The sequence below is a fragment of the Poecile atricapillus genome, chromosome 3, assembly GCF_030490865.1.
Source record: "Poecile atricapillus isolate bPoeAtr1 chromosome 3, bPoeAtr1.hap1, whole genome shotgun sequence".
In the NCBI taxonomy this organism is placed as follows: Eukaryota; Metazoa; Chordata; class Aves; order Passeriformes; family Paridae; genus Poecile; species Poecile atricapillus.
In genome coordinates, this window is record NC_081251.1 from 79,742,770 (window position 1) to 79,755,324 (window position 12,555).

Here is a 12,555-nt window from a genome sequence, read left to right on the forward strand (position 1 = left end):
GGGTCAAAGTCTTAAGTGAAGGGGAAGGCGTGATTTGATCTTCCCAGGATCAATGCCAGTTATTTTCATGCTTCTATCAAGTAGTCCCACTTTCAGTGGAGAGGGCAATGAAAGTCCGCACCTCAGCTCCCAGGGAAAATGGATTTGGGCTCCACAGCCACCCTTGGCAGATCTGGACTCTAAAATCACAGCTCACACACAGCCATGGCAGAAAGCAGCCTGGTCCCCTTGACCTTGAACCAAGCTGACACATGGATGAGGCCCACCCACACTCGTATCATATTTCACAAACCAACTGACAGTATTTTTTGAAGTAGTAGTTGTTTTAAAGGAAACTTACTGAGAAGTGAAAGCCCTGACTGAGAGAAGGCAGCAGCTGCAGGATGACTGGTAATTTCTCTCTCCAATTTCTAAGGCACAGTTCACAGTCAGTACGTGCTTTAAGTGAAACTTACATTCAAGAGATCCATGCATCAATATCTAATTAGAGAACAGGCAACTTTGGATACTCTCTCTTGTTTCCAGGCACTTGAGCTCTTGCTGCACATGCAGCTTTTAATCTCTTTAGACTCACTTGTTGATGCTTGTAATTTAATGCCAAATCAATTTTCTTTCCTTACAGGCTCCCCCATGAGTAAAAGCAGCACACCAGGATTAGCAGACAAAAGTCCTGGTGAATAATATATTTTGTATGGATCAGAAAACACCTTCTGAAGAATTCTGTATAATGCAGGATTTTTTGGAAGACTGCATATCTTGGGAATGTCTCACTCAATTTTCCCCAGATAAGTATCACATACTATCTAGCATTCTCTAGATGAAAAGCATTTTTCAGGTAAGTGCAAGTGGGGAAACTTCACAGCAGTTGGCAGAGTCTGCCTTTAAACAAAGCAACACTGACTCTCACTTTCCCTGAAACAGCGGAATCACACAACAGACAAAATCTTTGTTCCATTTCATACAGTAAGATGAAATTATTTTCCATAGATTTCCCATGTTGTCTTATTTCCTTTATATTTACTTCATACTTCTCAGAAATGAGTACATTCGACTCTGGATGTAGCTCTTCCCTGAAAACTTTACTACTGAACACCACTGTGCAAATCTCCAATTTCCACATGCAAAAAGCAGTGATGTATTTAGTTGCATCAGTTATACCTCTAGTGATACTATTTTATGGCAGCCAGAGATTTAAATTTAGCAATTCATACTTCTGTCTCCTTCAGGCTAAAATTGTGCTACATGCACAAACTAGGGCTTGCTCTGATGGTCATCAAGAATATACGAATATACGACTAGGAGAAACAGCCAGCCGGCCATCTAAGCACAAATGACTGACAAAGCCATGCCACTATTGCATTTTAAATAATTGTTTGCCAACAGTTCCATGGAGTTGCAAGGTTTAAGTTATAAGTTACAAATTAAACAGTAAAGACCTTTCTCCTGACAAGGAAAAAGGAGCAAAAAGAATTAACAATGTTGCAGCCATCATTGTTGTCTGAGCTCTCATTCTGACATCCAAGGACCAGGCAGGGTATGCTCAGGGATGGCTCAAATGCTCACTCTAGATAAATCATGACAAGGAACTTGATCATGTCAAAAGGGGACTTTGGATTGATTCCCACCACCATTTAACAACACAGAATGATTCTAATTACAAAGATGCTTCCCTTCAAAATGAAGGAATCAAGGCATGCCTTAAAATTGACCTTTTCAATTGACTGACCTTTGGAACAAAAATCACATTCTAATGACAGTAATCATTAACTGTTATACTGAAATCTTTCAAATACAGCAGTGATTTAAAAAGCACAAGTTTATGTCTCTAGTTAGTGTAACAGTTTTATGCAAAATACTCTGATATCTGCATACATTTGTGATGTTTAAAATATCACACGAAACTATTGTTTAAAATACCACAAAGAACTATTGTAATCTATCTGCAGTGTAGGTTTTTTTCTTCTCACCAATAAGAAAGTTGTTCTCAGGACTTTCTAATTTTTTTTTTTTTGCATAAAAAAACCCTAAAAAAAGTTTGACCTATGCAAAGATTGGACAGTTACAGACAGTAGCTACTTAACAACAAGCTCCAATTAAATGAAAATACCAGGATCATTTTCCAAGCATGAATAAATGTTATTTTGGTGATTTATAATGTCTATATAATTATAGAATAAACTATGAGAAGCAGCAGATTGCATATGATATGAAGCATAAGGACACACCCAATATAAATCTGAAGCAGGAAAATAAAGGCTAATGTATTGATTTAATGCTGTATTTATAACCAAATAACAACACCACCATTACAATCTGCAAAAGAAGTAATTACTGCAGAAGTTGCTTTTGCCACAGATTAATATGCTTTTCTTAGACAGACTAACCAAAAGCTAGTTTGAGACAGTGTGTATCAGTAATAAAGATAACCACACAAAATCTGCATATATATTGTACAGCTTTTACATCAGTTTTATATTAAATCCAGGAAAAACATGTGCAAAACAATAACTGATCTCTCCCCAAACTGCTGACAAACAACAAAGAGAACATACTGTCTCTCCACGATATGTATTTTGCAGCCATTATTAGTTATTCCCTCAACAGTGGCCACTGTTATTCTACAACTACAGCAGAGCTCTTCCCTATACAGTAAAGCCAACCTACCCATACTGTGAACGTATAATTCTGCATCTATCACACTAACACAAAATTGCAATAAATATGGCAGAAGTCTGGCCTGCTTTAACACTCTGACCATCATTAGGTTTACCTAAATATGCAACTCAGATTTTTTGCAGTCTACATACACTAATTTGTAATGGATACCAGTATTTTCAGGTAATAATGATCAATATTCTTCTTAACTGCCCCCCCACTGCCAAAGGAATTATTTAATTCTTTCGATTATATGATTATTTAATTCAATAGATATTACAGTAGCAGGAAAACTGTACTAATGTGAGAATACATCTTTCTTTTTTATCCCATCCTCTTGCTTGTTCTCAGAGTTTTCAAACATAGAAATAACTAATGAAACTTGTTGGTAATTCTGATTATACAACTTCCCCACTTACCATCTATAAACTCACTGAATTGCATTTAATTAAAACACATGCTTTAAAAAGGCATCTAATCCTAATTGGAAAGGATGAAGATAAGGAATTCAGCATCCTCCCAGCAATTTGTGCCAACAGCTAGCCACCCTCACTGCTGAGAACAGCTTGTCCTAGATCTTACAGATTTGACTCTTCTTACTTCGAAGGCATTTTTTTAATGAAGCAAAGAAATTGATCTAAGACTATCAGTGTAAGATACTTTCTCCATCTGTTACTGATATCGATTGTATCTCCTCTGCACTTGTTAGTATTTCAAAGTACCGTAAAAAACCAGAACTGGATATTGAATTCAACTATCAGTTTCACTAAGAACATTCCTCCCCTCCTCCTCGTTTTAAACTGACAAAAGTAATGGTAGGAATTTATTATACACATGCACACATAGGTACCAGTTTGTCATTGCATGAAACATTTACCTAAAAGTTCTTGTCAGAATTGGTTTTCTAGGAATTTAGAGTTTTTAGGGGGCTTATTTGCAGTAGTTGTCCCTGAAATAAAAACCACCTCAACATGCTAAAATGCATTTGAAAAAACCTGAATTATAAAGCAATGCAGATGATGTTCTATGACTATTCTGTCTTCTCTACCAACGATATACCACACAATACAAATGTCACACACTCATGAGTAGTTTCACAGTTGCTTACATATTTTTATTAAAAATATTTATCAACTTCAGGTTTATAACTATTTCCTCATTCCAAAATGGAGCATCATTAATAACTGCACCTGGAAGTTTGCTTGAAGTACTTTAAAATCACATCATACAGCATTAGTTTTTAAAATTTGATTGTAGCATTAAGTAATGTAATGACAAATGTGATTTTCTAAAGAAAGTATTTAACTTTTCTGACCAGTTTTCTCTGGATTATTTTATTTTTTTAAAGAGGAACTTATTAATGATAATTTTGATACTGGCCTGGAATATATTTAAACTGATTTTTAAGGACATATATAATACAAACCTAGAAACCTTTATTTTTCTCCAATCTACCCTTTCTGCTTCTCTCAGTGGCACCACCTTCCCCTCAAAAACTCCTGTTTTTTCTTCCAATTTACTCTATATTCATAGGCTACTAAAGTATAGAAAACCTGAGAGGCAAAAAGGAATCTTAATCCAAAAGCAACCTGGATCTCTGAAGTGAGCACAGTAAGGCAGCGATGCCCAGTGCAACAGTGCTAAAGACAGTCCAAATTCACTGTTACCAATGGAAAATGAATCTGACTTCTGCTTGGAAATAGGACATGAAAATGCCACAAAAAAAGCGGGGCATTTAAACAGCTCCATCTCACGCCTGCTACAACACATATCCTGCAAGTTTTGTCAGCAGTACCCACAAATTACATGCAGGCTGAAGAGAGGCTATTAGCATGGTGGTTTGTGCCTTTGAGACATCGTATCAGAAAGTGGCACTATATTTCTTGCTCAAACTACTAAAGTAAATCCTGAATTAAACACTGCATTGAGGTGTTTCAAACAGGTAAATCAGATTCAGACATATTCATACTTCAACAGAATGAAAAAAATACGAAACAAAGAAAGATGAGTATTCCATTAGTGTACATAAACAAAAAGTAGGTAAGTTGCATTTAAAAAATCTTTCTCAAATAGTGAAAGAATTACCCTAAAAGCTAAGGAATCTGTGACTCTTCCTGATATAAATTCTTTTATTAATATGGGAAAACTTAATTTTTATTTATAATATCCCATTAAATATACTATTATTTTTCAATCAGCATTTGTGCATTTAAACTATTGCTATGTGTAAATAACACATTTCTCCTGGAGAAATCTCTCTCTCCATTTGCAATGACAATTGCAAAATAAAGGCTGTTTCAAACATTTGATACGCATACCACTAAACAAGATCAAATACTGCTGGATAAATATTAATAGTCAAATATTGTTCCTTCACAATTCACTATGTACACAGCATATATATATATATATATATATATATATATATATATATATATATATATATATACACAGCTCTGTATATAGAATAGTCCTCAGGTAACAGTCACTTGCATGACAAATTAAAGTTTTTTAAGTATTTTCTAAACATTTAGATTGGGAAGCAAGGAACGATAGTAAATATATTCCTACACTGTCTTATAATTTCTAAAGGTTGTACACCTGTGTTAAAAATTAATTGGCAACTGATTCTTAAAGCAAATCCCATGGTTTAAACAGCGCTGCCACAAGCAGATGTGATGGTTAACAAAAATTTCACTTCTAGAAGGCTCTAGTGTTCGCTACTGGCAAAATACTATGTGAAAGACATGCAGTGAGGAAGTCTTGCTAAAACTATAATTCCCTGAGTCACAGAGAAAAGTGCTTCAGAAACTAAAGCAGCATGACAACTTCAAAATGACGGTTTCCCACGTCAGTATCTTCACCTAAACATCCAGTTCCTTCTTACCAAATGAAATTCAGGAAAACTAATTCTCTTAGATCTTGACAACGTAATAAAAATAACCAAATACATCTCCCAGTGAGACATAAAACCCTCCTCTTTAGGTGCAAGAGAAAGTTTCACGTACCATTGACACATTCAAAGACATCACAGCACTTGCCAGGCGTTCCATCTCCACGCGAGACTATCTGGGGAACGGAGCCCGCCTCGCACATGGGGAAGCCACATAGCCCAGTGAGACACTCGCATCTGAAACCAAAGAACAGCAGGGAAAACCCCGTAAGTCAAGGAAGCCCCATACAAGGTGAAAGAAGAAGCAGAGAAAAACAGGAAGTCAGAGCACAAGTTACAGCTTTAGCATAGTCATGTCTTAGAATCATCTTTTAACTCAACAACCAAGATATTTTATCAACCGGAAGAGTTCTTTTTAATCATCCAAACTCTGTTGGCTGTCAAGCAAACAAAAATGTGGTAGTGTGCAGGACCAACATGCTCTTCTCCTCTGCGTAAAAATATTCATATTTTTACTTTAATAACTGTGTTCTCCAGACTTACAAAATAAGGCTTCTCCTCCAATTCTGTCTTGAATAATCAAAACTGATGAAACACTAATAACAAAAATTGCATTCACTCGTCAGAAGGATGTTCTCTCCTTAGGAAAACACATTATATCCAGTGTAATCTTGGGAAAAAATAAAAAGAAAGGAAGATTGGAATCATTAAATCGAAGCTGAACGAAAATAATTGGAAGTTCTCTTTTGGTGCTGGTGATGCTGTAGCTTGCAGAGAGGGAAACCAATTACACATGACTCCAAATAATGTGGGAAGCTAGGTAAATTAAATACTGTGGTTAGTTTTGGATCATTCTTTCTCCGTGTAAGTAGTATTTATTTGCTTATTTAAGAAAACAGCTTAACAAACTGGGAGATATAAAATGTGGATAAACAATAGTCATGTTTGCTTCCAGATTCTTTGCTTTATGATTAACATAATAGTTTAAAAGTCAAACACTTAAGACTTTTGATAAGTTTACATTTAACAGAGTTCTTGCCCTGAACAATGGGCACATTATAGGGATAAGCAGCAATGATTCCATAATAGAAGATCCTGTAATTATGAGTTAAAAAAAGAATGCTACTTCTTTAATAACTATTCCAAATATTTTAAGTATCCCAAGATAATCCCCACACTAAACAACTCGTTAGTAAGAAGCAGTATCAGCTGTATTTGCTACATAATGCATTTGCTTATTCTTTCTGCTCAAAAAACAAGAAGTTCTCCTTGGTTCTCCTCTGCCATACATGGCTCCTAAATTGCCCAAGAGCCATTTCCTCTCAGATCAGTATCCAATTAATGAGGAAAAACTACCTCTCACATATAGGTTTTTAGTATCTCTCCCTTTAACCTCATCAGTGTTAGATAAAATTGTTATATTCTCCAGTGTAAGGTATTACTCAAAAGGAAGCTTGCAAGAAATTTGCAAGTAAAGTTGAGGAATCTCACAGAACCTCAAACTATTTGAAAAGGATTCTTAAAATACTGCATTACAGAAGCATGTTACTGTCAAGAGATAAGTCACAAATAATGTTAAATAGATCAAGATAAAGTGAAGCAATTTAACTTTATGTCCACATATATGCTACAGTATAGTAACAGCTTTAAAGAAGGCATTTGAAAGTTTGATGGGTTTTTTTCTTTGTTGGTTTTGTTGAGATTTTTTTGTTTGGCTGCGGTTTTTTGTTTGTTTGTTTGTTTTTAATAATACTATGCTTCCCATAACAGTAAGTAAAGGATAATGGACTAAACAAGAAAGTAAGAGTACAAAAATCAAAATTTTATTTATCACACCTTCGCTTGTGACATTTTCTTCTCAACTTATTTGTAAATACAGACAGAGGGAACCCAATTATTTTTTACCATGTGTTGTTTGCCATCAGAGATGTAGAAGGAAGAAAAAAAAAATCATTCTGGCTTCTACTATGTCAAAAAATCCAAAGGATTTGTGATGGCAGTCCTCCTTTAAGATGACTCTGTAATAATTTTACAGAATTACTAATATCTCTCACTTTTGTTGTCCGAATAGGAAGGTGATTGTGGGGGGAGGAAGAAAATAGATGACCTCGAGTAATCAGTGAGAAAGAAAAATCAGCACTGTAAGGTTCATGGAATTTGTACCTTAACCCATGTAGCAGACTGTTTTGAAAGGTGCTTTTCCTTTCTGAGAAGAATGAAACCCAAAAATAACTACCTTCAAAAATAACTACTAATGAAAAAGAAAAAGTATCTTTTAAAGCATATATGACAGGGAAAAAGTGCAGACACAATCTTAAAGTGGTATCAAAAGCCTAAATAAAAATTGAAGTTTCACTTTAATAACCCTATATTCAACATCCTGATTACTCTGGGAAAGTAGGTAGATCAAATTTCCTGAAAATTCAGAGAAAATAGCACACAGTAGAAAATAGTTGTGGACCTTGATTTTCCAAGTTTCATGAAATTACCACTCTTAGTTCTACTGCCTTCACAATAAGTTTTCTCAGAAGTATCTTCTTTTTTTCTTACATTCCTTGTAGCACATAGAACTGCAATATTAAATGATCAGATTAATAACTTGTACTTTCCCTCTCTTCTTTTTCCCAGTCAGCAGCTTAAAAAAAACAAACCAAAAAAACCCAACCCAAAACACAAAACTAAACCACAAGAAATTATGAATCACCACTTTAAATAACTTAAGATAAGACAATCTTCCATAAAAAGGGATGAAAGAGATATTTCAAAGATTGGTGGCAGCCAACATTCTTTTCTGCAGAAAAGACTCCCTTCTATTCAGAGTAATTAAAGTTTTGCATACTCACAGTGTAAGCAAACAAAACCTCAACACTCCAAAATTTTATAAATTGACTTCTCATTTGGTTAAAACATAATCCATGCATAAGAGAATGTCAAAGTAGAAAATGATCTCAGATGGACTTTTAAATAGTCTACATTCTTTTCAGCCAGCTCTGCTAGGAAAACCTTTGACCATTGTCCAGGCTATTAGCATGGAAAACATTGTTTTGGAGACAGAAGTCTTTCAGAAAGAAACCCAAGGAATTCTGGTAGCTGAGATGGCTGTCACGCTGCCAAAACAACATCTGGAAATTCGGAATAAGTGATCCCATTCTCAGCAAGAGAGCAAGATGAGCTTCATAGAACTAGATTTTTCTGAAGTGCTTTTTGGAGCAGAGAGATGGATGAGAAGTTGCAGCCCAGGTCTGCGCTCTGCCACAGGCAGCTATCTGCCTGTGTATATCTTATCCTTGGTAATGGACCATTAGGTTTGAGGGAGTTCAGCGGGTCAGTTTGAGCTAAGCCTGTTGACAGTGGCCATGGTTCCTCCCAGGCTAATTTCTCTAAAACTCAGCTGTTCAGACTGCTGTTCAGTAAGGCACCATGCTGGTCTGGAGCTGCCCCCCCGTAACTGTGGCTCACCTGAGGAAAACAGCTACAAGGAAATCTGTCCCGAGAGAAGACTGCTCTGTAGGGCACCTCCTCCCTGCTCGTGGCACCACTGCAACATCAAATGGCACTGTGGCATCCAAAAGCTCTAGCGTTAAAGGGAAGGCAATACTTGAGGTACTGGGAAGCTGGCACCCAGTATCTGCCCCTGACACACCTTATTAGCAAAGGCTGCAAGGAAACAAGGCTCTTGGCATGTTATTACCATAACAGCACTCAAGTCAAGCCAAGAAAACGTCCTTCTAACAAGGAAGAACAATCCTGTACCGGAGTAAAACATTACAAGAGGGCCCAGAAAGACATAAAGAAGAATCAAACAGTAATGCAAGAGACTTTAGGGCACCTGAAAAGGTGGTGGCATGGCTTGGAAGGAACCAGAAATCCCAAGGAAGAGGTTTGCTGCACTAAAATTTTGCAAATACAGAATCAACCTCACTGATAAAAGGAATTATTTCCAGTTCTTCAGGCTGAAAAACCAAACCAAATAAAACAAAAACCCCAACCCAACACCAAAAAACCACTACCCCAAGAAAAACTCACCCACCAACAGTAATCCTATAAATTTCAACAACTGAGAAAGGCTAACTTCAGTATATTAAGAAGCAGAAACTAGATTATGTACATAACATAAACATAAACCGATGCTTTATAGATTGAGGAAATCAGTTTTTAAGTTCTTCAGAAGATAAGTAAGTTCATTAGCAATTTAGTTTATATTTGAGGTGTGTTGGTGGTGGGGTTGTTTCGGTTTGACTTTTGTTGCTTGGGGGTTTTTAAATAAAGTCCCTTAGCTTTTTTCTTTATGTCCCCAAAAGAGCAAAAAGGGAAAGGAAGAAGATAAAAATGATCAAATTGAATACTTGTAAATGACAACTTTTACTTCAAATCCAATTATCTTGGTTCATTTACTTCTGTTATTAAACAGATTTAAAGAGAGAAGGGCTTGCTTAGCCTCAGAAAAGCTGTTTTGATGGTAGGATCAAAAGAGTTCTCTAGGCACAAGGCATAATGGCTATGAAAATAAGAACAGGCACCCTGGAATAAAAGATTTAGGATCAGTGAATGGAGGGTTGAGGTAGGGGTGTATTGACAAGAGGGATATTTATTTTAAGGATCAAAACAAAATTAAAGTCTAAAGCACTGAGACTAGAGAAAAGCATTTCTGAAACATACATCACATTCCTGTAGAGATTTTATCACAACCCTTTTCTTTTTTCCCCCCTTGCAGCAATCTAGTAGCATTTGCATTAACATTATTAACACTTATATTAGTCAGTGTAGTAGATAAAAATTCCACAGATGTGTAAATAATATAAGCACTTAAGGATACTGTGAAATCAGTAATTTTCAGAAGAGCATTATCAAAGCTTGACAGTGGCAAAGAGAAGTATAACTGCAAGACTCTGACTACCATCAAGCACATGACATAAGTGATGATGATACAGCAAAATGAAATATTGACATAGCAACCTCATGAAATTATTGAAGAATTATTTCCATGTTATTCATACCTGAATCCACAAGTTAAGTGAGTTAAGTAGACAGGACAAAGCCACTGCCTCCACTGCCAGGCAAAGCCAAAGCCATTGGGACACCACCATACATGAATTTCAACTAAAATTTTCCTAAATCTTCAGTCAGACAGACTGGAGAGTTTTTGCTCACAAATCTAGTACCACTATTTCATGCTTTTTTGGTTTTAAAGATAGTATTCAGAAAAGTGGTAAGGAAACTTTTTTTTTTTTCACGGAAATCTTTCAGTATTTTATTTCAAAGATCAAATAAACCTCTAAAGAGAGATGACAGAAAAACTGGGAAAGCTGCATATAACACTTACTATGAGACTGTTTGCAAATGCTTGAAAGTTTTACATCACTGCTGTGTAAACAGACTCATGCAATTTCCTCCTATTTTAATTTTTTAGGGGGTTTACTTACTGAGAAATCAAAGTTAGTGTGCTCCCAACTAAGAATTCCTTTTTAAAATCCAGATATTGTTAGAGACACCCAACATAATAGTGAATTTTTCCATGAATATAGTTATCTTTATACACAAGGGGCATTTAAATAGTACAAAAGGCAGCTTCTAGCTTTTAATTAAAGATACCATGAAAGGGAACTTTTCTTGTGCATCTTTTACATATTATTAGCATTAGGAAATAGCAAACAGATGCTAAGCAAGGGAAGTTGACATAAAAATCAGCATTCACATCAAGTAGATTCTGAGGCTGATTAGGATCTAAAGAGTTAACCTGACAAAAAAACTTCACTTTATCCTTTGACTACTATGAAATCAATTCCCCTGTTTCCCTGAGGGCCAAGACAGAAGAAGAGGACAGTCACAGAAATGTGATGCCAGAGATGCAGTAGGCATACAACCAGTAGCCAAATGCACTGACTATTCAAGTGCGCTGTTTTTTTTCAAGAACACAAATATATGTATAGACCCTTTTGAATCCATCAGTATAGGAAATAAAATACAACATAAACTAGTTCAACTCTGTATTTTTCTCACATTTTGCCATACCAACAGGTGCTTTTTTCTGTTAATGGTCTCTATGGTTTTTACCACTGTGTACCTCAGTTACTCTTTTTTTAGGCTTATCAGCTTCACCCTTCCTAACATAAAAACAATTTAAAATCTAAAAATAAGGTACTAGTTAGGATGTTATACAAATGTCAGTTTTCAAGAAAATTAATTATGATTAATAATTAATATTATGAAATGCTATTTCTTTACTTATTCAACCACTGTTTAATGAGAAATTAAAAATATCTGATCCTGTCACAAATAAAACACAATTCCTGAGGACCTCCGGTCAAAAAATCAGTTATAGATAATAGTTTTATAGGTAATTAATAAAATTCCATATTCCTGTAACTCCAAACTTTCTTACTCCTGAATGACATATCTCCCTACAACTAAGCCATCGGCTTAGTTTGTACGGCTTTGCCATAAACAAACAAAAAAATCCCTGAAAACCAACAAAAAAAAAAGCAAAACCCCCCACAAACCTCCCCAAAATTCATTGTTGTTTAATTTATTTGACTGTTTAATTTCATAACCACTTTCTCCTCTTTGCAAGGAAAAAACCCCAAACCCTAATAATTATTTCATGTTTAGTTTTTCCATGCCATTCATGTTATTAAACATCTTTCTCAAATCCCTGAAGGCAATTCTGTACAAGTTTAGGAAAGGCAAAAAAAAAAGCTTGTTTGGGTTGGAAAGGAACCTTTAAAGGTCATCTAGTCCATTCCCACCACTGGCAGTGATCAGGGACATTTTCAACTACATCACATTGCTCAGAGTTCCATTCAACCTGACCTTGAATAAAAATGAAGACCAAAATTTGCTCTAAAATCTAAGTGGCTTTGAGACCAAGCAACTCCACTCAATTAATGAGACCCTTTCTGTGTAGAAGGGACCATGCATGCAAGAACTGAAACACTTTTGTCGACTGAAATTCACCAATGACATTTCAAAGAACAGAAGTGAGAAACTACTTTTCATTTTAAAATGGT

At 35.6% G+C, this 12,555-nt stretch overlaps 1 protein-coding gene across 5 annotated transcripts in view; it reads right to left on the bottom strand.

Annotated features, from left to right (window-relative positions):
• CRIM1 (cysteine rich transmembrane BMP regulator 1) overlaps positions 1-12,555 on the bottom strand; it is a 174,798-nt gene that overhangs the window by 64,312 nt on the left and 97,931 nt on the right. For all 5 annotated transcript variants that reach the window (XM_058834240.1, XM_058834242.1, XM_058834239.1 and 2 more), the window contains one exon: positions 5,664-5,785. In XM_058834240.1, the coding sequence (XP_058690223.1) occupies positions 5,664-5,785 (122 nt within the window). The remainder of the gene's footprint in view (positions 1-5,663; positions 5,786-12,555) is intronic.